The sequence below is a fragment of the Gorilla gorilla genome, chromosome 4 (genome assembly GCF_029281585.2).
Source record: "Gorilla gorilla gorilla isolate KB3781 chromosome 4, NHGRI_mGorGor1-v2.1_pri, whole genome shotgun sequence".
Classification (NCBI taxonomy): Eukaryota; Metazoa; Chordata; class Mammalia; order Primates; family Hominidae; genus Gorilla; species Gorilla gorilla.
The window spans coordinates 48,331,759-48,359,540 of record NC_073228.2 but is presented as its reverse complement, the minus strand read 5'-3'; the positions used below and the strand labels follow the sequence as shown (position 1 = coordinate 48,359,540).

Here is a 27,782-nt window from a genome sequence, read left to right as displayed (position 1 = left end):
GGGAGGCCGCGCGGATACCGGGGCCCCTCACAGCTCACCACCTTGGTGCCTGAAGCCACTTTGGAGCCCCTACCGCAGGGGCGGGGAACAGTGTCAATGGGCAGCGGGGCTTGGTTCTCCCAACCAGCACCCCAGAAAGAGGGCCCAGGGGCGGGGGCGGGTGGACAGGGAGGGAACGGGCCTGGGTGAAAGGGGCCTGTGGAGTTTAAACCCAGTGAATAGGGTCCTAAGTGCCGTGTCAGGACGAAAAGAAGGCGGAGGTCTTGGGATGGGTGCTGGCCCGGGGGCCGGGGGACGCCTACCTGCGCCCCGGGAAGCCCCTAGCTCCGGGCGGCTCCAGCGCAGCCGGGCGCTCAGCGTTTATTGCTTGTCAATCGCTAGCCCGGCTCTTAAAGCGGCAAGGCCTCTCCGCGAGGGGGCGGAGGTCCGGAGGAGAGGGGAGGTGAGGAGAACGCGGAGGCCGGCACAACTCGGAGGAAGTGGTCTTTCCCAGCAGCTGGTACGGGGGCAGCCAGGTAGTGGTTTGGGAGACACCGCACAGACCACGACGCCCTGCTGGGGTCCCACTGGGAAGGGTTAGGGAGGCAGGACTGGCACCAGTACCCGCTGGTGCCCCTCGGCTCCCAAGGATCCCTTAAAGGGGCGATGGTAAAAGTGCCTAATGAGACCGGCTTGATTACTCCGCCCACCCATCTTGGCTTAGACCGGCGTTCTAGTTCCAGGAGTGCCTCACTTTTCCTCGTTATCCTGCTTCCATATTGAGAAAAAGAATAGGAGGACTTCAGAGAGACTCCCAGGAAGCAGGATACCAGCCCCAGAAGGCCTCGGGATCAGGGGCAGCTTTTTAAGGACTCAGAGGGTGGATATCTGGATTCCAGACTTTCCAGAAATTTTGCAAAAAAGAGGAAATGTCTTCCTGAAAGGATTCGAGAGCCTCTTTTAGGTCTAGGTGAGGGAGGCCTGGTCCATTTCCCTGCCTATGGAATAAAGAAGTAACTGGCTAGCCTTCCTCAGAGTCCCAGCCCAAAAAGTAAATAAAGGGTTAAACCCACTGGCCCGCCTTCGCCCAGCCTCCGGCTCCACCCCACATCTGCTAGTAAAAGATGCTGGGCCTCCAAATACCGGAGGCTCTGTGCAGTGCGACTAGCATTTGGGGCCAGCTACGCTACTTCTCCGACCTCGGCGTTCAGCCACCCCGTCCAGTTGCCCTGAACAAAATGTGAGAGTCATCCCTTTTCCTTGCTAACTGGATTCCTAAGATCATAAATGGACTGCATCTTTGGCCGGGCGCGGTGGCTCACTCCTGTAATCCCAACACTTTGGGAGTCGGAGGCGGGAGCATCGGTTGAGCCTAGGAGTTCAAAACTAGCCCAAGCAACATAGTGAAACCCCATCGCTACAAAAAATAAAATAAACAAAATTAGCTGGGCGTGGTAGCGCGCGCCTGTAGTCCCAGCTACTTGGGAAGCTGAGGCTGCAGTGAGCCGAGATTGCAACACCGCACTCCAGCCTGGGCAACAGAGTGAGACCCTGTCTCAAAAGAAACAAAAAGAAAAGAAATGGATTACGTTCTGGAAACGTGCTTGGAAATCTCAGAAATGGGAATCTATCCCGAAAGCAGGGGACTGGTCCCTGGGTCCCAAGACTCAGCTCTCCCCTGAGTTCCAAGGGTATAAGTTTGGATATAGGAAAAAGCCACAGAGGCGGCCAAACTGCTGAAAACCACATTGTTTAGGTGACCTAGGCTTTTACTGAGAGAAGAAAGCCATCGAACCCAGATAGCTTTGACAGGAATTGCAGGCTTTGGTCTCTAAACAAAGAGGGTTCTTGGAGCGCATTGCTTGCAGCTCTTTCCTCTATCTGCAAGCTAGAAAATCCTTCTTCTTCTTCTTCTTTTTTTATTTTTATTTTTTGAGACGGAGTTTCGCTCTTGTTGCCCAGGCTGGGGTGCAATGGCATGATCTCGGCTCGCCGCAACCTCTGCCTCCCGGGTTCAAGCAATTCTCCTGCCTCAGCTTCCCGAGTAGCTGGGATTACAGGTATGCGCCACCATGCCTGGCTAATTTTGTATTTTTGGTAGAGACAGGGTTTCTCCATGTTGCTCAGGCTGGTCTCGAACTCCTGACCTCAGGTGATCTGCCCACCTCAGCCTCCCAAAGTGCTGGGATTGCAGGCATGAGCCACTGCACCCGGCCTAGAAAATCCTTATAATTGAATTCAGGAAGAGTTCCCCTTTCCATTATAAAGGCTACCCTCCACTGTCACCTGTCCACCTCTGGGCTGGAAATCACTCAGCTATTTGCATTTTGGAAGAGGAAGGATCTTGAATCTCTACAAGATATTAATTACTTCTCAATCAAGCAATTATTACCTCCATAGCGACCCACATCAAATCTTCCATTCCATTTAGGATCCTCAGGACAGTCTGGGATCTCAGATTCTGGCCCACCTGGGGAGGTGGAGCCCAACTCATTATTCTTAGCGGCTGCCCCGCTGCATTCGTCGGTCAACAAGTATCTCTCTAATAAAGGCCTTGCAGAATGCCAGCCTCTCACATCTGTTCAGGACCTTACAATTGACAAATTGTTTCATTCTCACAACAGCCTTGTGCAATTACAGAATGAGAAGAAACATTTATTGATGCAGAATAGGATGCTCCTCTTCTGTGCCAGGCAAGGTACCACTTACTGTGATACTGAGATAGATAAGGGCCCTGACCTCCTAGAGTTCACAGTCTGGGGTTGAAGTCGGAAAGGAGTGTGTTACATAGATACAAAAAGCGCTTCTTGGTAGCACAGTTGAATGCCATAATAAAGGTGCAGTGTGTCCTAAGCTGTTCCCCAAAGGAATAGAGGTGCTAATGGTTGGCAATGGAGTAGCTGGGAAGGGAAGCAGGTTTGAAGGTCGGCAATGCATCCCCTAGCAGTTAAGGGCTGCCCCCTACCTCAAGAGGGGAATGAGTCCTCCTTCTCTGAGGTTTGTAATTAGCTCTGCCTTCCTCCCTGCCTCAGCCTCAGAGGTCATAAGGGTGCAGGTAGTATATCTCCTTCCCCCAAAATCAAGGTATTCCTATGGTGGTGTTCAGCCCAGAGTTTTGGGAGTCAAGGCACAGAGAAAAATAAAACTCAAGAGTGTTACAAATTTCCAGCAGATAAGGCTTTGCACTGAGTGATGGTGCACTTCCTATAATGACCAGCAGGGGCCACCAACAGCTATTCCCAGTCTATCTACACCCACCCTCTGCGGTGCTTCGCCTCCACACCTGCGACTGGCCAGTGCCTAGTTCTGGAAACCTTATTTATGGACTATACTTTAAAAAAAAAAAAAAAAAAAACTTGGGCGAGGTGCCATGGCTCACACCTGTAATCCCAACACTTTGGAAGGCCGAGGTGGGCAGATCATATGAGGTCGGGAGTTCAAGACCAGCCTGGTCAATATGATGAAACCCTGTCTCTACTAAAAATACAAAAATTAGCTGGGAGTGGTTCTGGGCGCCTTTAATCCCAGCTACTTGGGAGGCTGAGGCAGGAGAATCGCTTGAAGCCGGGAGGCAGAGGTTGCAGTGAGCCATGATTGCGCCACTGCACTCCCGCCTGGGCGACAGAGTGAGACTCCGTATTAAAAAAAAAAAAAAAAGAGCCTTCAATGGACTATATAAAATTATATAAATATTTGCCTATAAACTATATTTGTGTTATTCAACTAATTAGTATGCATATTAGAAATCACACACATAGGGATGAATTTTTATTTTCATTTTATTTATAAATAAATAAACATATTTTGAGACAGGGTCTTACTCTGTTGCCCAGGCTGGAATGCAGTAGCACGATCATAGCTCACTGCAGGCTGCATCTCCCAGACTCAAGCCATCCTCCTGCCTCAGCCTCCAGAGTAGCTGGGACCATAGCTGCATGCCACCACACCTGGATAATTTTTTTTTTTTAATTTTTTGTAGATACAGAGTCTTGCCATGTTGCCCAGGCTGGCCTTAAACTCCTGGGCTCAAGTGATCCACTTGCCTCAGCCTCCTAACGTGCTGAGATTACAGGTGTGAGTCACTGCACCAGGCCAGGATTAATTTTTTAACTATAAATAGAAATTCCAATTTTGTCTTCCCATACCCAAAAGGATCATCTTGCACACCCCTAGGTGCACACCCACTTTGGAAACCACTGTTCTAAAGGAAAAGCTATGCCGTCCTCCCTAGTCCCCGCCTCAACAGGGCATCCAGACAGGAATGGATCCAGACAGCTTTGCCTTCCCACCAGGACTAAACCAAGGCCTCCGTGAAGGACCAAGTTTCCTGGCCTCTTGCTCATCCCACAACCTCAAGACAGAAATTGAAGCCCCCTCCGCCACTACCACTACCATTACCACCAGCCTGGCCTGCGTTCATGTCAGATTGCCTTTCTAGAGGGCAGAGCCCCAAAACCTCTCTTGTAAGCAGCATCTGTTCCTCCACCTGGCCCAACAATTGCACTTTCCCTTGCCTCCTGATTTTAGTCTGCCCACCTCCCTACTGGGGTGGGAAGTTCTGGAACCAGACAATTTTGTGTTGAAATCCTGGCTCAGCCACTTCATGTGTGTGTCTTAGGCCAGTTAAATAACCTTGCCAAGCCTCAATTTCCTCATCTGTACAATAGGGATAACAACTTTGGGAGAGGACGGAGGTAGAGTGGCTGCCATGTGCCAGGCACACAGAAGGTGTTCTATAAACGCAGTTCCCTTCTGGGAGTAGGTCTAGGCAGGTTCTAGCTAGGTGCCAGCGGGCCGTGGGTGGTTAGTCCTTATCTCTGGCTGTCTGCTGTGTCCTGGCTGACTTCAGGTTCTCCTGCGGAAGGCAGGATCCACCCCAGGGCTTCTGGAGCCCCAGGTATCTGTTACAGATAGCATGTCCTCTTCTCGCTGCCCACACACTCTTTACTGGCACCTTGCCCACATCCATCTGTGCCACCCACTTCTCTTTTCCTCCTCTCCCTCCAGCACCTCCACTGAAGTGCCAAGGGCTTTGATATGGGAATCACGTGAGGGGCCAGTAACAGGTGGCCCATCGCCAAAGTGGGGAAGAACTTGCAAAAGTTGGTGCATCGGGGTGTGGGGTGCATGCCTGTAGTCCCAGCTACTCAGGAGGCTGAGGCAGGAGGACCCCTTAAGCTCAGGAGTTCAAGACCAGCCTGGGCAACATAGTGATACCCCAATCTCTCATAATAGTAATAGTAGTAATAATAATAATTTTTAAAAGTCAGTGCAAACCCTGGGAGTAGGGGGAGTCCTGCTAACCACCCCAATGACCCAGTGTCTATTGCTGGAGCCCCCCTACAAGCCAACCATAATTTGAAGTGTCCCTGTAGACCCTGGACAGGGCAGAGATTGATGAGGGAGTGGGTGAGGGAGTGCAGGAAGCTTCTGGACAGTAGGAGTTGAAGAGGGGATCAAAGCAGAAAGTAGACGCAGTTAGACGCCCTGGGGACCGCATGAGGCACTTGAGTTGCTCTTTGGAGACAGATCAGAGGAGTGTCCCCGCTTGAACTAGTGACCTGGAGGAGAGCTGTACATATACATACACCATGCATGCGTGCACACACTCACATATACAGACACACACACTCACATATACACACTCACCCTACACACACACACTCAGACACACTCATACACATACACCACCCTCACACACTCACATATACACACACACATATCCCTACACACACATACACGCACAGACACAGGCACTCAGACACACTCAAATACACACATACACACACTCACACACTCACATATACATACACTACACACACACTCAGACACATACATATACACTCACATACACACATAAACACATACACACATACACCTACACACTCACATACTCAGACACACACACTCAAATACACACATATATAACACTCATACACTCACATTTACCCATTCATGTACACACACACTCACACACAGATACATACACACACACTTATATGTACACACATACATACATGCATACACTGACATACACATACACATACACTCAGACTCTTGGATACACACTCTTGGACACACACATACACATACACTCAAACACAGACACTCAAATACACACACCCTCATACACACACTCATAGACACACACACTCACATACACATACTCACACATACACTCATGTATGCACACATCCTATGCTGCTTCCCTCCCCGCTTGTCCTGGACCAACGCAGTGCTTACAGAGTAGATTGGAGCCCAGACAGAAGAGGGGGCCTCAGGCAAGCCATTTGTCCTGGGCTTTCGCTGCTGTTAAATGGGCAGGATAATATCCACCTCGCAGGCTCTGCGACCACTGCATGGCCTGATAAAAATGCGTTGTGAGCCATGATGGGGGAGCCCTGGGCACCCAGGCTGTGCCCTGGCCATATCCCTTCCTAGGAATGCAGGACAGTCCATCCCAGAGCTATTCTCTGCCCCTCCCCTGCCTTGACCACCCAGCGACTCTGTCCCCAGCCCTGCTTGGCACCAACTGCCCAGGTCCAGCCTCCCCCATGCCCTACAGGGATCTTCTCGTTGCCCTCCTCATTGGGGTTCACCTACCCTGGGCTCACCCTGTGCACCTCTCCTCTCTGAGGTGCCTGGGGACAGAGCGGGGAACTTCCTGCCCTTTCCCTGCCACCCCATAGGGGCTTCAAGCCCTCTGACACCTCTACTTCCAGCTCGCTTCCCTGAGGTACTGGTGTGGGGAGATGTGGAGCCCTGGGAAGGGGAGAAGGTGCCATCCACCCCTCCCCAAAAATTGCCTTTTTCCAGGCCAGAGCCATGTGGGGGGCTGTCCCCACCCTCACCAGTACAGACTGTAGGAGCACCCGCCATCACCCAAGGCAGACTGGGAATCTGCAGGTTCTTGGCAGCAGACCTCAGATAAAGAAACAAGCAAAGAGGTCAAGTAATTTGTCCAAAGGCATCACATGGGTCAGTGTAGAGCTGGGGCTTGACCCCAGGCAGTTGGCCTCAGGCTCCACTGCAGATGCTGCACCTTGCTTTGCAGATACTATCATTACCTTCATTTTATAGATGAAGCAGCTGAAGGTCAGAAGAGTTCAATGACTTGCCCAGGATCACACAGAAAGCGAGTGGTGGAGCCACGCTTAGCAGGTAAGCTTAGTAAAAAGCTTAGTAAAGAGATTGACTTAGTTTTCCATCAATTATTTTTCAATTGACAAAACTGTGATAACTCACAAAAACAGCTGAACATAAACAACATTTTAATTTGACTTAAGACTATACATATAATCAGTGTTGAAAGAAATAAATTCCTGGAAACAATTTGTAATCTTTCTTGCTAATCCTTAGCTGCTCATCATGGCTGAGTCTAATCTTGAAGGCATCTAGACTTGATTAAGATACCTTTACTAATGCACCCTAAATCTGTTATTAGCTTGACATCAGACACAGGACTTGAGGATAGCTTAGCAGCTCTTGACAGCAGCTGGCAGGAATGATGTAATGTGAGAGTCTTCTGGCTTTCAGAGACCACTTTCCTCCTCCAGGGCAGAAAACTCAGCTGTTTGGCCTTGGTTTTTGCGTCTGTAAAATGGGAGGTTGGGGGATAGGAACTAGATTACTAAATTCCCTTCAAAATTCATCCATCTAAAGAGACAGCTTTGCACTCTGCTCATAAAAAAGATAAAAATCTTCTTTCCAACAGGGATTTCCAAGAAGTGGCCTCCTGGTAGATATTTCTTGAAATATTATTCCATTCAATAAATATCTATTCCCACCTGACTGAAGTTCTTCGAGGACAACAATTATATCTTAGTGATCACTGTAACTCCAGCACCTAGTTCAGTGCTGGCCATCGAGTAGGTGCTCAGTATTTTTTAATTAATTAATTTTGAGATGGGGGTCTCAATAGTTTCCCCAGGCTTAATCTTGAACTCCTGGTCTCAGGGGATCCTCCCACCTCAGCTTCCTGAGTAGCTGGAACTACAGGTGTGCATCACCACACCTGGCTCTAGGTGCTCAGTTAATACAAGGTGCAGAATCTCTGGGGGGCAGGGCAACACAACAGTGGTTTGTAACGTTCCCCAGATGATTCCCATATACAGCCAGGCGAGGCCTGCCCGGCAACTACATGCAGAGAGGACCCCCGAGGCCTCTTTCCTCAGAAGGTAGCTGTGGTCATGGAGGGCACTCAGGGTGGCAAGGCCTGCTCCTGAAAAAGCCGTGAAAACCCAGAGGAGATGGAAGAGAAGAGGCCACCAACAAAGGATGGCCCCAACAGTGCTTCCCAGTGCCCACCCTGCAAAAGGGGCTTCTGTTTAGTACTAAGGACATGGAGTTCAGAGAGGCTGATAACTGGCCCCCGACCACACCCAGCCAGCAGCTCCAGGGTCTCTAGTCCTCACAGTCCCTGGCATTGCATCTGAGAGTAGGGGCAGAGCTAATGCCATCAGTAGGAGTCACTTTTGTCCCCTAACTTAGGGGAGACTGTCCTGTCCTTACAAAGGAATGTGTAAGCACAGCTGATCAACATCTGCATAAGGAAAGATGTTTCTTTATGCATTTCTGGCTCCACCGAGACTCGTGACTCAACCAGTCCTGTGGCTGCCAACCAGAAGCAGACTCAGCACTCAAGGACCATTTTCCATACCCCTATATCTGCATGCCCAACCAATCAGCAGCACCTCTACCCTACCCTAGACCCTGCCCACCAAACTATCTTTGAAAAACTAATCTTCAAGTTTTGGGGGAGACCGATTTGAGTAATAACTATTTCCTGTGTGCCCAGCCTTGTGTCAATTACTCTTTCTTTACTGCAATGCCATGGTCTCAGTGGATTGGTTTTGTCTGTGCAGTAGGCAGGAAGAACCCATCAGGCGATTACAGTACCTGCACCCCCAACCTGCTTTGGGAAGAATCCAGCCAAAAAACTTGAGGCCTGCAGCCTCAGGGTGAGAACAAGACAAAAGGGGGATGGAGGGAGATTGACTCGCTGTGTCTCAGCTCCAGAGCAGCCCCCACAGCCTCCCAAGGGTTTATGCAAATCATCAAAGGGATTCCTTGAGGCAAAAGGTTTGAGTCTGCAGTTCTGAGACCCCCAAGGATGTGAGGAGAGACCCAGGCCTATCTCCTTTGGGAGGGGCCCCAAACTTGAGGGAAGGGATACTGGATGCCAACTGAAACCCAAACATAAAATTCTAAGCTCACCCAACCATCTGAATGGACTCCTCCTCTCCACTCAGCAAAGGGCATTCCAAAGTTAACCTGAAAACTAGTTCAGGCCATGATGGGAAGGGGAGCCCAGTCGTGCCTAATTAACCATCCTTCCTTTTGGACTTACTGATAGAACAGACTCTTTAAGTCTGAAAGGAAACATTTACAGTCTATTCTCTCTGAAGCCTGCCACCTGGAGGCTTCACCTGCGTGATAAAACCTTGGTCTCCACAATCCCTTATCTTAACCCAAACATTCCTTTCTGTTGATTTTAAGTCTTTAGACAATAATTTAACTCTTTCCACCAATTGCCAATCAGAAAATCTTTGCATCTACTTATAACCTGGAAGTCCTCCACTTCCCCAACCCCATTCCAGTTGTCCAGCCTTTCCAGATCAAACCACTGTACATGTCGCATATATTATTGATGTCCTATGTCTCCCTGAAACACATAAAACCAAGTTGTGGCCTGATCACCTTGGGCACATGTTCTCAGGATCTCCTGAAGGCTGTCATGGGCCATTGGTCATGCATAGTAGGCTCAAAATAAATCCCTTCAAATATTTTACAGAGTTTGACTCTTTTGGTTGACACACCAAGCTCAAGCAGGAAGAATCGGGCTCAAGAACTGTCTCTCTCCTTTCTCTCTGTTAGGCATGGTGGGGGGGAAGGGAGTGTTGTGTTAGGCATGCGGGGGGGAAGGGAACAGGGTTGTGTGCAGAGGAAGATGCAAATTCTTACCTTGTCAGGGTCTCTGACCTGATGGCGACCCGTGGTGAAGTCTTCACAGAGACAGATACCACTGCAAGGGCAGACCCAGACTGTGCAACCCCCAAAGCAGGTCTCCTCACTCACCGGGATAGATAGAACTATCGGCCCCAATTCCTCAGCCCTACCTGCAACCACCGCTTGCCATGGTTTCGTTGTGGGTGGAGGGTACTTTCCTGCCCCCTGGTTTCGGGCTTGCCCACGTGGCTTGCTCTGGCCATGGAATGAAGCAGAAACGAAAGCCTGCCAGTTCCGAGCCCACGCCGGAAGACGCCTTGGGCGGTTCCGCGGTCCCTGTGCGCTTCCACCTTCACCCAGAAGGACTTCTCTGGTGCAGCCGCTGCTTCTTCAGCCACGGCCCAGAAGGATCGGAGCCCCCTGGCCGATCCGCAGGTCTGCAGGGAGCCACAGAGCGCAGCGGCCGGCCCAGCGTTCAAGCCCAAGCACAGGCCTGCGAGAACCTTGTTCCAGCCACCGTTTGGGATGGTTGATTAGGACGCGTTGCAGTGGCGGTAGCTCACCAATCCAGTGCGTGCACCCGCTCCTTTATTAGGCTATAGGGCCAGTGGCTCCCACAGGGACCTGATACAACCGTGCGTTAAATAAGGAGCTTACTGAGCTATCATGTCGTAAGCCGGTGGAGAAGTCCAGGGCTAGTGTGGGGGCTCCGGCGGGGGCTGGGGCCCCCATCCGCATGGAGCCTCCCCACGGTTCACAGGTCTCGGTCTTCGGAGCCTTCAGCCCCGTGAGCCCGAACAGTCCACAGGGCGGCGCCAGACCCTCTTCCCAACGCCACCCTCTGAAGCCTCGGCTCCAACCGGCTCCACTTCTGCTTCAGGCTCAGGATTTTCACTCTTCTCTAATGGGGGTGGCCCTCCCCTGATCTTCTGAGTCGCAACAGCATCTCCCTCCCTCCAGGACCTCAGAGCCAGAGCTGGGCGAGAGGCCCTGACCTCCGGGGTAGGGTGGCAGCATCCCTGTGAAGGTGCGGTCCTGCCTCCCATCCCCAGGCGCCTGGCCTCTCCCACCCTCAGCGCCCTGCTCACCGCCAGCTGAAGATGCCAGGGCACCTCTGCTTCCTCCCTGCCCTCTCTGCAGTATCACAGAGTGAGCATAAAAGGGCTTAATATAGGCTTCACTGGTCGTGGTGGCTCGCGCCTGTGAACTCAGTAACTTGGGAGGCCAAGGCGGGAGGATCACTTGAGGCCAGGAGTTCAAAACCAGCCTGGGCAACAAGGTGAGGCCTGTCTCTAAAAAAAAAAAAAAAAAAGAAAAGAAAAGAAAAGAATAAAATAGGTTCCTTTTTCTGGGAGATTGATGTAGGGGAGCGAGCGTGTGTGAGTTGGAAGGGAGGCATTGAGGATCAGCCATTTAAAGCAGCACACAAGGATGTTCAAGGCTAGAGATCCACAGGTGTATTTTCAGAAACTGAATTTCCTGGCTGGGCATGGTGGTTCACACCTGTAATCCCAGCACTTTGGGAGGCCAAGGCAGGAGGATCACTTGAGGTCAGGAGTTCAAGACCAGCCTGGCCAACATGGTGAAATCTTGTTTCTACAAAAAATAAAAATAAAAATCAGCTGGGTGTGGTGGTGGGTGCCTGTAATCCAAGCTACTTGGGAGGCTACGGCAGGAGAATCACTTGAACCTGGAAGGTGGAGGTTGAGATCACACTACTGCACTCCAGCCTGGGTGACAGAGTGAGACTGTCTCCAGAAAAAATCCCAAAACAAACAAACAAAACCCCTGAATTTCCCTGTGGACACCTTTTCTCTGGCAGCCTTTTTGAATGAGGGCTATGTTTTCTCCAATACTATATGGCCTGCGGACCGCTCAGCTTTCATTCCAGTGAAAACATTCCAGAACAAACTCCGGGTCAATCCCAGGTGTTTTTCCAATCAACTCGGGATGATTGTGTGTCACCTGCCGCCCAGCTAGAAATGACACCTCTCCAGGCCTCTGACTTAGCTAGATCTCCACCATGTGACTCCACCATAGACGCCATGCCTTCTTCTTTTGCAAACCCTCGGACACCCAAACACCTACCAATTTCAGCCCTTTCTGTGCAGGTGCCGGAGCCCAGGAAGCACACATCAAGGCTCGCTTGCCAGCAGGGTGCTGCCAATAAAATGTAGTCACATGGAATTTGGAATGTGGAAAGGAGGTAGAAGTCATCCTTTCTTCCCCCGTAGCAGCAGGCATGCAGGCTCTGGTGATCAGCTGGACTCCATACTCCCCCACCAGTCACCAGCCTGGGGACTGTGGGGCTGCAAGGACCTCAGCAGCGGTTTCCCAAGTTTCCTGACTTCTTCCACCCTCTGGAAATCAGCTGTGGTAAAGTAGCCTGAAAGCCAGTGGTGCAACCCCATCCCCACAACCTTCACCACCTCTAGCCCCTCCAGTGATAAGCACTAATTGCCTGTATACAACCCCTTTTTGTTTGAAATATCTAGAGTAATTTCTGTTTTCCTATCTGGGGTAGTGTAACATAAAAAGAAATATAAATATATATTGGTCTCTGCCCCCAGTTCCTAACACAAAGCTCCTAAAATCCTTGGAAATTCCTGAATGATGGGGGTGCTAGGAGCATTATCTTCTTTTTTTTCTAATTTATCATTTTTCTTTTTTTCCAGATGTTTTTTCCTTTTTTTTTTTTTTAAACTTAGGGTATACATGTGCACATTTAACTTTTTTTTTTTTTTTTGAGACGGAGTCTCGCTCTGTTGTCCAGGCTGGAGTGCAGTGGCACAATCTCGGCTCACTGCAAGCTCCGCCTCCCGGGTTCACACCATTCTCCTGCTTCAGCCTCCCAAGTAGCTGGGATTACAGGCGCCCGCCACCACACCCGGCAAATTTTTTTTGTATTTTTTTAGTAGAGATGGAGTTTCACCATGTTAGTCAGGATGGTCTCGATCTCCTGACCTCATGATCCACCCGCCTCGGCCTCCCAAAGAGCTGGGATTACAGGCGTGAGCCACTGCGCCTGGCTTTTTTTTTTTTTTTTAACTTAGCGGATACATGTGCACTTTTTTAAAACTTAGGGGATACATGTGCACATTTGTTATATAGGTACACTTGTGTCACAGGGGTTTGTTGTACAGATTATTTCGTCACCCAGGTACTAAGCCTAGTACCCAGTAGTTTTTTCTATTCCTCTCCCTCCTCCCACCCTCCACCCTTAGGTAGGCCCCAGTGTCTGTTATTCCCTTCTTTGTGATCATGAGTTCTCATCATTTAGCTCCCACTTACGTGAGAACATGCTGTATGTGGTTTTCTGCTGAGGATAATGGCCTCCAGTTCCATCCATGTTCCTGCAAAAGACCAGTCATTGTCCGTATTCTAACAACAGTTAGATATACCTGTTCAGAGGTGGGAAATGATACAGAAGGATGTGGTCCCTTTAAATGACACGGAAGGGGGGAAGGAGAGTGCTGGGTGGGGGTGTGTAGTCCCTGGCTAGGGCTCTACCCCCAGGCCTGTGCCCACGAACCTAAGTGAGGACAGGCATTTTTGTTTTCCTGCCCAAATGTTGCATTTCCCAAGACCTCCCCTGGCCTGCCACGCCCCCATCCTGTGCCTATAAAAACCCTGAGACACTTGCAGGCACACATACAAGGACATGGACAGGAGCAGATCGGCAGAAGAAGACACAAGCAGCTGGACATCAAGAGGGCGTCGAGGGGAGCACGCCAGGCAGGCCACCAACCGGCAGAACAGCAGAACGAGGCAGAGGTGGAGCCACCCCCTTCTGGCTTTCCCCATCTGCTGAGAGCTGCCTTCACTCAATAAAATCTTGCACTCATTCTCCAAGCCCAGGTGTGATCTAATTCTTCTGGTACACCAAGGCAAGAACCTGGGATACAGACAGCCCTCTGTCCTGGCGACAAGGTAGAGGGTCTAGTTGAGCTGGTTAACACAAGCCGCTTATAGACGGCAAAACTAAAAGAGCACACGGTAACACATGCCCACTGGGGCTTCAGGAGCTGTAAGCATTCACCCCTAGACACTGCCATGGGGTTGGAGCCCCAAAGCCTGCCTGTCTGTATGCTCCCCTCAAGGTTTGAGCAGCAGGGCACTGAAGAACCAAGTCACTCTCCCTGTCCCACGCCCTGCGAGGGGCACAAAAGAACTTTTCTCATTTCAATATGGTGTCCAAGAAAGGGTGACACATCTCACAGAAGGCCTAGGCTCAGGAGGGCTGGAGTGTGAGACATTCCCCCTCCCCTGTGAACTTAAAAATGTGGCCAACAATTTTTTTTAAAAATGGCTACCCTGTAGTGCTTTAACTGGACCTATTTAGACAACGCCTTACATGCTGGAGAAGGACAATATACTATGTGAATCTAATAAGTCTACAAGACAATACTTCTCTCTTTTGGCTGTCTCCTTCCTCTCCAGGGTGATGACAACTCCGTGAGGGTTGTCTTCATTTCAGCAACAAGGAAATAAATTAATGATCCCAGAAGCCCCCAGTGTGCCCCTTTCCAATCATACCCCTCTCTCTAACCCTTATAGGTAACCACTATCCTGACTTTTGTAATAATATTCTTGCTTTTAAAATGTAGCTCTGGCTGGGCATGGTGGCTCACGCCTGTAATCCCAGCGCTTTGGGAGGCCAGGGCGGGTGGATCACCTGAGGTCAGGAGTTTGAGGCCAGCCTGGCCAACATGGCGAAAACCTGTCTCTACTAAAAAAACAAAAATTACCCAGGCGGTAGTGGCATGTGCCTGTAATCCCAGCTACTCAGAGGAGGCTGAGGCAGGAGAATCGGTTAAACCTTGGAGACAGAGGTTGCAGTGAGCTAAGATAGCACCATCGCACTCCAGCCTGGGTGACAAAGTGAGACTCTGTCTCAAAAAAAATAAATAAATAAAAATAAATAAATAAAATAAGATAAATAAATAGTTCCGGCTGGGCAAGGTGGCTCACACTTGTAATCACAGCACTTTGGGAGGCCAAGGCAGGAGGATTGCTTGAGCCCAGGAGTTCAAGACCAGTCTGAGCAATACAGCAGGACCTTGTCTCTAGAAAAAATTTAAAAATTAGCTGGGCATGTTGGTATGCACCTGTAGTCCCAGCTACTGGAGAGGCTGAGATGGGAGGATTGCTTGAGCATGGGAGGTCCAGGCTGCAGCGAGCCATGTTTGCACCACCGCAGACGCTTTCTCAAAAATAAATAAAATAAAATGTAGTTTTATCTATTATATGTCAGTCATAAACAATATAGTTTAGTTTTGCCACCTTGAACATTATATAATATTATATAAATGAAATCATGTTATACATATTATTTTCTGTATCACCTCTTTCACTCAATAATTTGTACATTTAAGATGTATGTTGCTGAGCAATCACAAGTAAAAGAGTGGAGAAGGGGCCTAACAGTAAAAGAGAATGAGGAGAAGGAAGAGTTGACAAGCAAAGGTGAAAGCAGAAAGTCAGTTGTCCCTATGGCTTGGGGAGATAAAGGTGGCCCAGGAAGGCCTCCAGGAAAAGGCTGCCATGTCAGGCAGGACACAGAGGACAATTGAGGAAAGGTGATTCTTACAAGATGGTGAAGGTGCCATTGTAGGTGTTGGGCTCTGGCACAGGCACTTGGGAGAGCCTCTGCCCTGGGCTGAGATCAATACATGACAACATCTCATCTCCGCAGGTACAGAGCTCACATATGTTGGTGCTTGTGGAGGCCTTCTGTTCCTCTGGTGCAGCTAAAGCCTTATCTTGGATGTAACTTTCAGACTGCACCAGTGAATCCTGAGTAGGTTCTAGCTCAGTAGGTGGACCTGTGACTTCAGTCAGTTTTTGATGCAGAGTCTGAACCTGGTCTGGATGAGGAGCTGTAGTCTTCTCCAGGGCTGTAGAATGTCCAATCTCTGTAGTGGGTTCTGGGGTTATGGCAAGCCCTGGGTCTGGAGGCTGAGTTGAGGTCTCCTCTGTGGTTGGAGACAGTTTAACCTCTGTAGTAGGTTCTGTAGTTATGGTAAGCTCCAGGTCCAGAGGTTCAACTGTTGACTTGAGTCAGGTTTGAATGCTGGGTCTGAACCTGGTCTGGATGTGGAAGTGTCACCTTAGGGTGCTTTGGAGGAACTAGAGTCTTCTTCAGGGGTATAGAATGTCCAACCTCCATAGTGGGTTCTGGAGTGATGGTAAGTCCCAGTCCAAAGGTTGAGCTGTAACGCTGGGTGACATTGGATGCTGAGCTTGATCCTGACCTGGTGTTGGAACTGTTACCTCTTGATATACTGGAAGTTGTGCTACAACTTTCTTAGGAGGCTGAGTTGGGGTCTCCTGGACGGTTGGAGAAAGTTCAACCTCTGTAGTGGATTCTGGAGTGATGGTAAGTCCCAGATCCAAAGGTTGAACTGTGATACTGGGCAATATTGAATGCTGAGCTTGATCCTGACCTTGTGTTGGAACTGTCACCTCATAATGAGCTGGAGGTTGAGCTGCAACCTCCTTAGGTGGCTCTGGAGGCTGAGATGGGACCATCTGCTGGCTTGAAGTTTCTACCTCCTTAGGGGGCTCTGGAGTCTGAACTGTGGCCTCCTGCTGGGTTGGAGAAGGTTCTGCCTCCATAGGGGGCTCTGGAATCTGAGCTGGAACCTCCTGCTGAGTTAGATATGGTTCCACCTCCTGAGGGAACTCTGGAGGCAAAGATGGGGCCATCTGCTGGGTCAGAGAGGGTTCTATCACCATAGGGGGGGTCTGAAGACTGAGCAGGGACTACCTGCTGGACTGGAGAGGATTCTACCTCTTTAAGTGGCTCTAAAAGCTAAGTTGGGGCCTGCTATAGGACTGGAGATGGTTCGACCTTCTCAGGTGGCTCTGATGCCTGAGCTGGTATCTCCTGCTGCAGTGGAGGACTGACCTCTTCAGTGGACTTTGGAGGATGACCTGAGGCTTCCTGCTGGGTTGCAGATGGTTCAACCTCCTTAGGGGGCTCTGGTAGCTCAGCTGGAAACTCTTGCTGGACTGGAGAAGGTTCTACCTCCTTAGGGGAATCTGAAGTCTGAGCTGTGGCCTCTTGCTGGACTGGAGATTTAACCTTTTCAGGAGAATGCAGAGGTGGGGAAGGGAGATCAGGATGGGCTAGAGAAAAGTCAGCCTGCTCAGTGGGAATAGAAGGGTTGTCCTGCTGGACTGGAGAAGGTTCAACTTCCATAGTGACGCTGCAGGTATGGTAAGCTCCATATCCACATTTTTGACTGTGGTATTAGGCAAAGTTGAATTACTTCTGAATACTGAAGACAGATCTAGAAGTGAAAATATCATCTCATCATTCAATGAACTTTCAAAGTCTGAGGAGAGCTGAGTTGGAGACTGAGTTGTGGGCTCTTGATGGACTGGAGTAAGTTCATCATTTTCAGGGGTATTTAGCTGCTGAATTATAATCTCTTGCTGGTATTTCAAATGTTGAAACTGCTTAGGAGACATTAAGGGCTGAGCTGGGGCCCCCTGTTGGGTTAAAATTTCAACCTGATTAGTGAAATCTGGAGTCATGGTAACCACGTGATCCACAGGTTTAACAGTGGCATTGTGCAATGTTGGAGGCTAAACTTGATCATGACTTAGAGGGGGAACTGTTACCTCATGATGCTCTGGAGGTTGAGCTACAACTTCATTAGGGAGCTCTGGAGTCTGAGCTGGGGACTCCTACTGGATTAGAGAAGACTCAACCTCCTTAGGGGTCTGTGGACGCTCAGCTGCAGCCTCCTGCTGGGTTGGAGAGGGGTTCTCATTATTAATAGGTTCTGGAGATTGAACTGAAGTCTCCTGTTGAACTGTTAAAGGCTCAGCCTCTTCCAATGACTCTGGAGGCAGAGGTGGGCCCCCATGCTGGGTGGCAGAAATTTCTACATCATTAATTGGCCCTGAGAGCTGAGCTGTAGCCTCCTGGTGGACTGGAGAAGTTCCCACCTCTGCAGTAGGCTCTGTTGCTATGGTGAGCTGCATGTCTGGAGGCCTAACAGTGACATTGGGCAAATCTGAATGCTGAGCTTGATGGTGACCTGGAGGTAAAACTGTGACTTCATGATGTTCTGGAGGCTGAGCTGGGGTCTCCTGCTGGGCTGGAGAAGATTCAACCTTTCCAGAAGACTCAGAAGGCTGAGCTGGCTGCTGCTGCTCACGAAGGGAAAGTTCAGGCTCCATAGGAGGACCTGGAGGCTCAGTTGCAGCCTCCTGTTGGGTTGCAGAAGGTTCCACCTCCTCTGGAGGCTAAATTGGGGCCTCCTGCTGGGCTTGGGAAGATTCTGTCCCATTGGTAGGCTCTGAAGTTATGGTAACCTCCACATCCGCAGGTTTAACTCTAATGTTGGGTAAGTTATAATGAGCTTGATCCTCACCTGGAGGTTGAACTGTCACCTCATGATTCAGTAGAGTTTGAGCTAGACTCTCCATAGAGGACTCTGGAGTCTGAGCTGGGGCCTCCTGCTGGATCTGAGAAGGTTCAACCCCCCCAGGAAACTCAGAAGGCTGAGCTGGCTGCTCCTGCTCACTGGGGGAAGGTTCAGCCTCCACAGGAGAACCTAGAGGCTCAGCTGGGGTCTCTTGCTGGGTTGCAGGAGGTTTTGTCTCCTCAGAGCACTCTGGTGTCTGAGCTGGGGCCTCTAATTGGGTTGAGGAAGAGTCCACCTCCTCGGGATGCCCTGGAGGCTGAGCTGCGGCCTGTTCCTGGCTTGACGTAAGTTCCTTACCTGGCTCTAGAGTTACTGCAAGCTCCATATCCACAGGTTTGACTGTGACATTGGGCGAGCATGAGTGCTGAGCTTCACTCCAACTTTTCAATGGAACATTTACCTCGTGGTGTATCAATGGCAGAGCTACAAACTCTTCAGAGGCAGGTCGCTGCTGTCCTGGGGCCTCCTGCTCTGTTGAAGAAGAGTAGGCCCCCTGAAGAGACTGTGAAGGCAGAGCTGGGGCCTCCTGATGGGTTAGAGAAGATTCCTCCTCAGAGAGCTGTGGAAGATGCACTGGGGCTTGTTGCTGGAGCGAAGAGGACTGGATGTCTTCAAGGGTCTCTGGATTTTGAGTTTCGGGCTCTAGATGGAATTGACAAAGTCCAACTTGCTCAGGCGGTCCTGGAGGCTCATCTGAGTTCACCCAGAGTTCTGGAGGCAGGCTGCCGGGATACAGTATATCTGTAATTGAATATTCATTCTGCTGAGGTTTTTTTTTTTTTTTTTTTTTTTTTTAAGACGGAGTCTCGCTCTGTCGCCCAGGCTGGAGTGCAGTGGCGTGATCTCGGCTCATTGCAACCTCTGCTTCCCAGGTTCACGCCATTCTCCTGCCTCAGCCTCCCAAGTAGCTGGGACTACATGCTCCCGCCACCACACCTGGCTAATTTTTTGCATTTTTAGTAGAGACGGGGTTTCTCCGTGTTAGCCAGGGTGGTCCCGATCTCCTGACCTTGTGATCCGCCCACCTCGGCCTCCCAAAGTGCTGGGATTACAGGTGTGAGTCACCGCGCCCGGCCCATTCTGCTAAGGTTTTGATATAAATCGGTGTGGAGTTCCAACAACCTTAGCAAGCTTCCGATGCTGAGCTAGATCTTTCTTCCTGTTCTTGGGCGAAACAATAAACTTGGTTGCTTTTGAATCCTTACTGTCTAGAGGTGGAACAAGTATTTCATCTGCCTGATGATCTGCAGCCTGATCTAGACCTGCAGTTTGAACCTTACTTTTGAGGCGAGGAGGCTGAACTAGGGTCTGGTTCTGATCCCAGTCCAGCATTGGAACCGCCTTTGGGAGCCTTTCTTGTCTAATCAGCCTGTAATTTAGATCCTGGTGTGCAGCAGAGAACTGCTTTGGCCCCGGGAGCACCTCTCCAGCTGAATCCGTGTCCAGGAATGGAACCAAATGGGGCGGGGCTGATATCTGCGAGGTAGCAGAGGACCCCATGTAATCAAAGCCCCTCGGGTCTGCCGGGGGAGTAAGCGCATGGGGAGATTCCCACGGGAGATGGGAGGAGCGAGGAGCGGGAAGACCAGGGCTCAGTCGGCCGCAGGGTATTAGAGGTCAGCTGGAGCGGGTCTTTGATCCACTCCAGAGGCTGAGCCTACTGGACTAGTAGCCACAATAGTTGCCACGTGAGGAGGGGCCGTGGGCCCCAGGGACTCTGCCGGGACATGACACGCGCTGGCGCCGTGCACTGAGCGGGAGCCATTCTGGCAGCCCCCAGACGCTCGTGCCCCTGACAAACACGCGCCCCGCCCCGTCGTTAATGACACCTTTATTTACGCCACCTTTATTAGGTTGGGGTCCAGATCCACTCCATGTCACCAGGGCGATCTTAAGTCACAATCCCGCCCAAGGTCCCCTTCCCGCCCGCCCCGCTGGAACACCCCTCCCCTCCCCTTAGTGAGGAAGGATTTGGGCCGCAGACCTGGGTGGTCTCAGGACTCCAGTGGCCTGTTGGGGTGAAGTGGGGTGGGGTCGGGGGCTGCACAGCTTCCCAAGGAAGTCACAGGACCTCGCCTCTGGATATTCAGAAGTGCTAGTCCAGTTCTGGCAGCCTGAACTCTTCCTCCTCCAAGGTGAAATCCGAGAATACTCTTCCTTCCAGGGAGAGCGACTGACCTGCAAAATGGGCACCAGTTAGGGTGGCAGGGAGGACGCACATTACAATCATTTATTCCAAAATGTTGCCATTTTCGCTAAACTTTCGGTATCTTTTGTTGCATGTTTGATAATTAATTCACCATCCTATTAGGTAGGGGCTGCCAGGGAATGAGCGAGGACTCCAAATTTTCTGTAGGAGGGGTGTTGGGGGTAGGCAATTCGGTCTGGGAGAGAAGGCTTTAATACAAGTGAAGAGCCCTTTGCACCAGCCTGGGAGGAGGCTGAACTGTCATCCTGCCTTGACTGAACACAGCCATTACCCTAGAAGTTACAGTGTCACCCTTCAGAGATCTACCCCGTGTGCACACATAGAGAAGAGGCTTAGGTTGTTAAAGTCAGCATGTTAAATAATTTCCTGAAATGCGACTGTAACTAGAACCCAGCTGACTTCCCCCACAGCCGTTCTTACCTATTTTATTACTGTCTGGCATAATTACCAGCATGTAAACTCCAAGAAGGTGCTTCATCTTCTTCCAGTGCCTAGCATAGGCATAGGGTGCATAGTGATGGCTTTAAAGTGGAAGGGATTCCAAGGTTTGCCTCATTTAGGGATGGAGCTATTGTTATAATCAGTTTTCTGAAATCATTGCTGACTTCCTCTCACATTTCACAGGAAGCTAGTCTTCTTAAAGCTTAAGGTTTCCTTGGTGGGTTTTATTTAAATTGAATTAAAATATTTATTTTACAGGGAAAAACTTCAAAACAAAACACTTTGCAACTTTGCGGTGAAAGTTAAATAAAACACTCTAGCTCCAAATTAAGTTCCCACTGAAATGAAACACTCCTGCTCCTTTTTAAAAAAAAAAATTCATATGTAGTAAATAATGACTTTTCTTTTAGAGATTAATTTAGAAAGTTAATCCCTATTTAAGGCTTTCATATACAGTCATTCATTGCTTGCCACGTGAGGAGTCTGAGAAAGGTGTCATTAGGTGATTGCACCATTGTGCTAACATCATAGCATATATTTACACAAACCTAGGTGGTATAGCCTATAGCACACCTAGGCTATGGTATGGCCTATGACTCCTAGGCTATAAACCTGTACTGCATGTTACTGTTGTTAGGTTTTGAAGAAAAAGCGAGGGTTAAAGAAAGACACACAGAAAGAGGGCAGCTCAACAGCAAATGCAGGTTTTATGTCCAGCATAAACCCTACAGAAGTGGGAGACCAGCCTCATGCCACAGCCCACCACTGCTTACAGGCTAGGGCAATTTATAGGTATGGTGGGGAGGGGTCTGGACAGTAGGGCTTGCTGCCTGGCAGGATATTGATGAGATGTTCCCATGATGAGGTGGTTCTGGCCCTTGTTCCAGCGGGATGTCATCATGGTGTTCCTTGGACCTTTGTCCAGCAAGATATGACAAGGATGTTTCTTTTTCTTTTCTTTCTTTTTTGTTTTCTTTTTCTTTTTTTCTTTTTTTTTCTTTTTTTTTTTTTTAGATGGAGTCTCACTCTGTTGCCCAGGCTGGAGTGCAGTGGCGTGATCTCGGCTCACTGCAACCTCTGCCTCCTGGGTTCAAGCAATTCTCCTACCTCAGCCTCCTGAGTAGCTGGGATTACAGGTGTGCACCACCATACCCAGCTAATTTTTCTGTTTTCAGTAGAGACAGGGTTTCGCCATGTTAGCCAGGCTGCTGATCTCGAACTCCTGACCTCAAGTGATCTGCCCGCCTCAGCTTCCCACAATGCTGGGATTACAGGTGTGAGCCATTGCACCAGGCCAGGGATGTTTCTTTCGTTGGGCCTTTGTCCGCCCTGTGGTCAGGTGGTTAGGTAGGATGTTTCTCATGGCCTGAACCCCTGTGAAATGTTTCGCTTTGACCAAGGTCTGCAAAATAGCAAGGAACTTGCAACATGGTGCAGTTTGGCTAACATTCTTGCCTTTTACTTTAATATAAAAGGAAGAGGGGTGTTGTGTTGTTGATTGTCTGGCTACTTCCTTCTGAATAGGGGTGCTGTACTCGGCGTGTGGGTTTTGAAGCAGTGGGCGTTTGACTTCAGAGTTGTTTTCCTTGAGGCGCTGATACCGGACGTGGCAGAGGAGAATGACGGTATTCATGTGTTTCTGGGTGGTTGCCTGAACAAGGGAGTTCAGCCTTTGGGAGATAAAGCAGGATATGAAGGTGAGTACACATGGGCCAATTGTTAGTATTAGGAGGCAGAAAATTAGGGGTCCTCCAACTGGCTATCCCGGTGCCGAGTGTAGCAGAGATATTTAGTCCTGCTAACGGGAATGAAGTGTACAGCCCGCTTGGTGTGTGGGGTGGGGGGAGGAAACAGGCATTACTAAAGGAACCTGAACCTGAATAGTTTGTTAGGCAAAATGTTATTGTTTGGAGATTGAAACACCAGGGTGCATATTCCTGATAAATTGGCCAGTAGGCAGAAATAAGATTTTGCACCACAAAGGAAGAAGATCACAGGTGCATGCCACCACGCCCAGCTAATTTTTATATTTTTTTGTAGAGGTGAGGTTCCCTGGGCCCAAGTGCAGCCTAGGGAATTCTGGCACTCTCCAGATGTCAGAGGTCATAATCAAGGATGACGCCTTTAGTTAGGCAAACCAACTTAGAGCCTCCACTCCATACTATAGGGGAGTCCCAGACAAGAACACAGCTTGGGCTGGGCGTGGTGGCTCACTCCTGTAATCCCAACACTCTGGGAAGCTGAGGTGGGTGGACACTTGAGGTCAGGAGTTCGAGACCAGTCTGGCCAACATGGTGAAACCCCGTGTCTACTAAATATACAAATATTAGCCAGGCGTGGTGGCCCGCGCCTGTAGTCCCAGCTACTCAGGAGGCTGAGGCAGGAGAATTGCTTGAACCTGAGAGGCGGAGGTTACGGTGAGCAGAGATCATGCCACTGCACTCTAGCCTGGGCAACACAGTGAGGCTCTGTCTCAAAAAAAAGTAGTAAAAATAATAATGTGTTATATATCATATCATATGACATATAATGTAGCTATGATGATACAATAATAATAGCTGTTATTCTTAAAATGGCATATGAGGCAGGTCTTGAAGGATATGCAGCTTCATTGGCCAAAATTTCCATCACTCCCTGCTTGCTCCCTCCTCTGTCAATCAGCTGCTACCAGGGAGGTCCAGTTTCTGAAACACTGGAATCATGTGAGCAGAAGTCGCCACTCACACCAGCCCTTGGTGTGAGGAGGAGGACATTTGAGGGCAAGGTAGCTGCAGCCCCAAGCTGCCCTCCACACTGGAAGCCAGTCAAGGCGTGGCCTCCTCAGCTGGAGTTGACATCCAGTTCTGCTCTGGACCTGCAAAGTCTCTGAGGGCTTCCTGCCAGGCTGCAGGGAGGGGTTTGGGTGTAGACCTGGTGGACTGTAAAATTACCCATTTGCCCCAGATTAATGATTAACGGGTCCCTGCCCTCACCCTGTCTGGGAGAGGAGCCCAGGGTCAGGCTAGGCCAAGGGGAGCCCGATAGCATCTGTCTCTGCTCAGAGGTTTCAGAGATATGCTCCATGATGGTTTGACTGCACCTGATGGGTGTGGAATCTACGGATGATTTCTGAGGCCACCTGGGGCCTGGCCAGGCCGCATACCCTCTGGTGAGGCTTCCAACTTCTGGGGCATACAGAGAGGACGTGGCATCCAGTCAGAAGTCCTGGTTAAGGCAAGTGGCTCCAAACAGGAGAGCTGTGCCCTTGGCTCAGAGGAATGTGGGCTTCTCTGACTACTCCTGGCTTTACCACAGGATTTACCCTGGCCAGTGGCACATGAGCAACATGATAAGTGCCACATCTAAGCAGGATGTGGCACTTTAAGAGCTATTGCAGCCGGGCGCGGTAGCTCACACCTGTAATCCCAGCAATTTGGGAGGCCAAGGCAGGCAGATCACAAGGTCAGGAGATTGAGACCATCCTGGCCAACATGGTGAAACCCCATCTCTACTAAAAATACAAAAATTAGCCAGGCGTGGTGGTGGTGCATGCCTGTAGTCCCAGCTACTTGGGAGGCTGAGGGAGGGGAATCGCTTGAACCCGGGAGGTGGAGGTTGCAGCCTGGCGACAGAGCAAGACTACGTTTCAAACAAACAAACAAATAAACAAGCAAACAAACAAAAAAGGAGCCATTGCCTGGTTCTACTTTTGCTTTGCTTTTCTTTTTTTTTCTTTTTTGAGACAGGGTCTCACTCGGTTGCTTAGGCTGGAGTTCAGTGACGTGATCTCTTCTCACTGCAGCCTCCACCTCCTGGGCTCAAACTATCCTCCTGCCTCAGCCTCCCAAGTACCTGGGACTACAGGCTTGTGCCACCATGCCTGGCTAATTTTCATACTTTTAGTAGAGATGGGGTTTCGCTATGTCATCTAGGCTGGTCTCAAACTCCTGGACTCAAGCAATCCGCCTGCCTTGGCCTCCCAAAGTGCTGGGATTACAGGTGTGAGCCACCGCACCTAGCCCACCTTTGCTCTTTTACCCTGGCTAGGAGCCCAGGATGTCCCAGAACGGGGTTACTTCTTTTGGGGTGAGCCCTGAAATGATGTATATTCCACCCACACTGGGGGCACCCAAGGAGGCCCCCTTCCCTTCACCTGCCCCTCACCACCATCCCCAAGGCTCACCCGTCTCTGTCCTCTCGCCCTCTCCAGCCTGACCAGGTGGGAGGTCCTGATGCCCTTCCCAGGACTGGGCACTGTGGTGGCCCCGGCACAGGGCAGGGCCCACCTGAAGCAGTGTGACCTGCTGAAGTTGTCCCGGCAGCAGAAGCAGCTCTGCGGGAGGGAGCCCAGCCTGGCTGAGACCCTGTGGGACGCCATGCACCTCGGCCTGGAGTGCCAGTTCCAGTTCCGGCATGAGCGCTGGAACTACAGCTTGGAGGGCAGGAGGGGCCTGCTCAAGTGAGGTGGGGAGGAGGGCTATGGGAGGAGGAGGGCTGGGGGGGTGGGGGAAGAAGGCTTCTGGGAGGAGGAGGAGGCTGGGAGAGGCTGCCTTTTCCTCTCCCCTGGACCCTGTGCCCAGACCACACTGCCCTTGCTACCCTAGCATGGTTCCAAATGAGAAGAGTCCTGGGATTAATGAGGGCCAGTTGAAGACCAGGTGTGGCCCAGCCTCAGGTTTCGGGGAGCAGAGGAGCAAGGAAGATCCAAGAGAAGAGGAGACACAAGCCCAGTCCTGGAGGAGCCCACAGATGAGAGGGGGGTCCCCCAGTTACCTTCCTCTGCCTCTTCACACACACACGCGAAACAAGGCACATGAAGACATGAGGACGGGTGGCAGCGGGTTCCAGGCCCCATGACATGAGCCAGGCCATGCATTTGTTCACTCCTTTAGCGTCCCTTTGTTCATCACATCCATTGATCTATCAGTTCCTCCCTCCCTTCCACTCCCATTCTACCTCCCTCCCTTCTTCCTGCCTCCCTCCCACCTCCACCCACCCACTAAGCATCCATGGAGGCCCACAGTGAGCCAGGCACTGTGCTAGATGCTGGAGGTTCAGAGCTGAACAAGACCCCAGCTGCCCTTGGGAAGCATGCAGTCTAGAAGGGAGAACACAGGTCACCATGTGACTCCCTCACCAAGGGGAAAGGGCTTTGATGGGACATTTAAAAAAAAAAATGCAGTGATGCTGTACAGGGCAGCCAGGCCTCTCCTAGGCCAGCTGCTCTCCACAGTCGGCAGTCGAGCTGATGGCCTCTCTCAGGACATCACTAGCACCCAGATGCACTGAGGGCAGGTAGGAAGTAGTGAGCCAGTGGGAGGACAGCTTTGGGCCACACCCAGCAGAAAGGAGTAGCGGTGGTCCCGGAGTGGGTGGGATGGTCAGTCTGGGGCAAGTCAGCCAGGAGACTCAAGGTCACTCTATCATTGGGTCTATTCCACAGTGGGTAGCAGAGAATGATATTTGAGAACCATCATGCATCACAGGAAGCCCCCGGCGCTTATCTCAGCGGCCTCAGAAATAGGCCGATCCAAATGGTCACACACACTTGGAGTCAAAATGGCGGGTTTAGCCCCAGCTGTGCTGGCACCAGGTATCTGCGTAGCTTCTCTTTGCATCTCAGTGTTCTTCTCTGAGAAGTGGAGGCCATAGCCCCTGGCCTGCTGCCCTCTGGGAATTTGGGCACGTCCTCCGCAGTGAATTTGGAAGTTCCATTTAAGTGGGAACTCGCAGTCAGAGTTTAAGGGGCAGTTGACAGGGAGACCCACCCGGAGTTGTGTCCTCAAGCCACATTCCCTCGTCCTGCCCATTGCAGGGCTACCACTACCGCCTCCTGCCCTCAGAGAGCAGCAGGCAGCGTCTGAGCTTCTTCCTTTCCTCTCTTCCCCCTTTCCTCCCTCCCCATACTCTTCTATAGTTCCTGGAATGAGTAAGAGAGTCTGGAAGAGCAAGGGGCTGAGAGCCTTCAGTGCCTGCAGAAAAGCCTGGGTTTGTAAGGGCAGCCAAGGCTGCAAAGGGACACATGGTTTGAGCTCTTGAGCTCTTCAACACTGGGCTGTGACGAATGGGGATAAGGAATAGCCTGTTTGCTGGTATTTAGGGTACACTGGTCCCCAGATATCTCCTCCCACCTGTACTATGGAAATTTATCATGGGAATTTCATTTCTTTTTCTAGAGATTCTTGGCTGCATAGAAATGCGGTCCTGGTCTCACTTGGCTACTGAGCCATCCCATAAACTTCAGTGATATTGACATTGACATTGAATTTCTCACCCCCACTGATAGCAGGGTTGGTTTGTATGTTTGTTTGTTGTTGTTTTGAGACAGGGTCTCGCTCTGTCACCCAGGCTAGAGTGCAGTGGCGCGATCCTGGCTCACTGCAGCCTCAATTTCCCAGGCTCAAGCAATCCTCCCACCTCAGCCTCCCCAGTACCTGGGACCACAGGCACATGCCACCACACCTGGCTTTTAAAATTTTTTTTGTAGAGACAAGGTCTCAGTATGTTGCCCAGGCTACTCTCAAACTCTTGGGTTCAAGTGATCCTCTCACCTCAGCCTCCCAGAGTGCTGGGATTACAGGCATGAGCCACCATGCCTGGCCGAGGGCAAGTTTTAATAAGGAGAAGAGGCCAGAAGATGAGACACTTTCGGGAGAAGTGGAGATGGGAGAAAGGGGTTCTTTTAAGGCCGGGTGTGGAGGCTCACGCCTGTAATCCCACACTTTGGGAGGCCGAGGTGGGTGGATCACGAGGTCAGGAGTTCAAGACCAGCCTGGCCAAGATGG

The 27,782-nt window shown here is 50.6% G+C and overlaps 2 protein-coding genes, 1 long non-coding RNA gene and 3 pseudogenes across 6 annotated transcripts in view; 2 read left to right on the top strand and 4 right to left on the bottom strand.

The window, feature by feature from the left end:
• Positions 1–10,218, bottom strand: part of MPP2 (MAGUK p55 scaffold protein 2) — a 42,015-nt gene extending 31,797 nt beyond the window's left edge. Inside the window, exons 1-2 of one of the 4 annotated variants that reach the window (XM_031011179.3) lie at positions 10,098–10,218; positions 9,943–10,003 (exon numbers count right to left, since the gene is read on the bottom strand). In XM_031011179.3, coding sequence (XP_030867039.2) covers positions 9,943–10,003; positions 10,098–10,117 — 81 coding nt within the window. In that variant the 5' untranslated portion in view covers positions 10,118–10,218. Of the gene's footprint in view, positions 1–302; positions 590–2,371; positions 2,489–9,942; positions 10,004–10,097 lie in introns of those variants that run through there. The other 3 variants (XM_055387999.2, XM_031011181.3, XM_055387998.2) reach the window with 3 other exon arrangements.
• LOC134758435 (uncharacterized protein FAM215A) lies at positions 10,116–11,196 on the top strand. Its single transcript, XM_063705818.1, has one exon. It carries the CDS (start codon positions 10,116–10,118, stop codon positions 10,458–10,460), a length of 345 nt encoding a protein of 114 aa, XP_063561888.1. The 3' UTR covers positions 10,461–11,196.
• A 4,124-nt stretch (positions 11,197–15,320) lies between these two features.
• Positions 15,321–17,938, bottom strand: LOC129533746 (leucine-rich repeat-containing protein 37A-like; annotated as a pseudogene).
• On the bottom strand, positions 17,521–18,693 carry LOC129533532 (leucine-rich repeat-containing protein 37A3-like; annotated as a pseudogene).
• A 685-nt stretch (positions 18,694–19,378) lies between these two features.
• LOC129533747 (leucine-rich repeat-containing protein 37B-like) lies at positions 19,379–20,166 on the bottom strand (annotated as a pseudogene).
• Positions 20,167–20,393: 227 nt separating this feature from the next.
• On the top strand, positions 20,394–26,145 carry LOC129533744 (uncharacterized). Its single transcript, XR_008680110.2, has 4 exons — positions 20,394–20,503; positions 22,543–22,715; positions 25,208–25,461; positions 25,602–26,145. It is a non-coding gene; the product is annotated as an uncharacterized lncRNA (long non-coding RNA).
• The last annotated feature ends 1,637 nt before the right edge of the window (positions 26,146–27,782 follow it).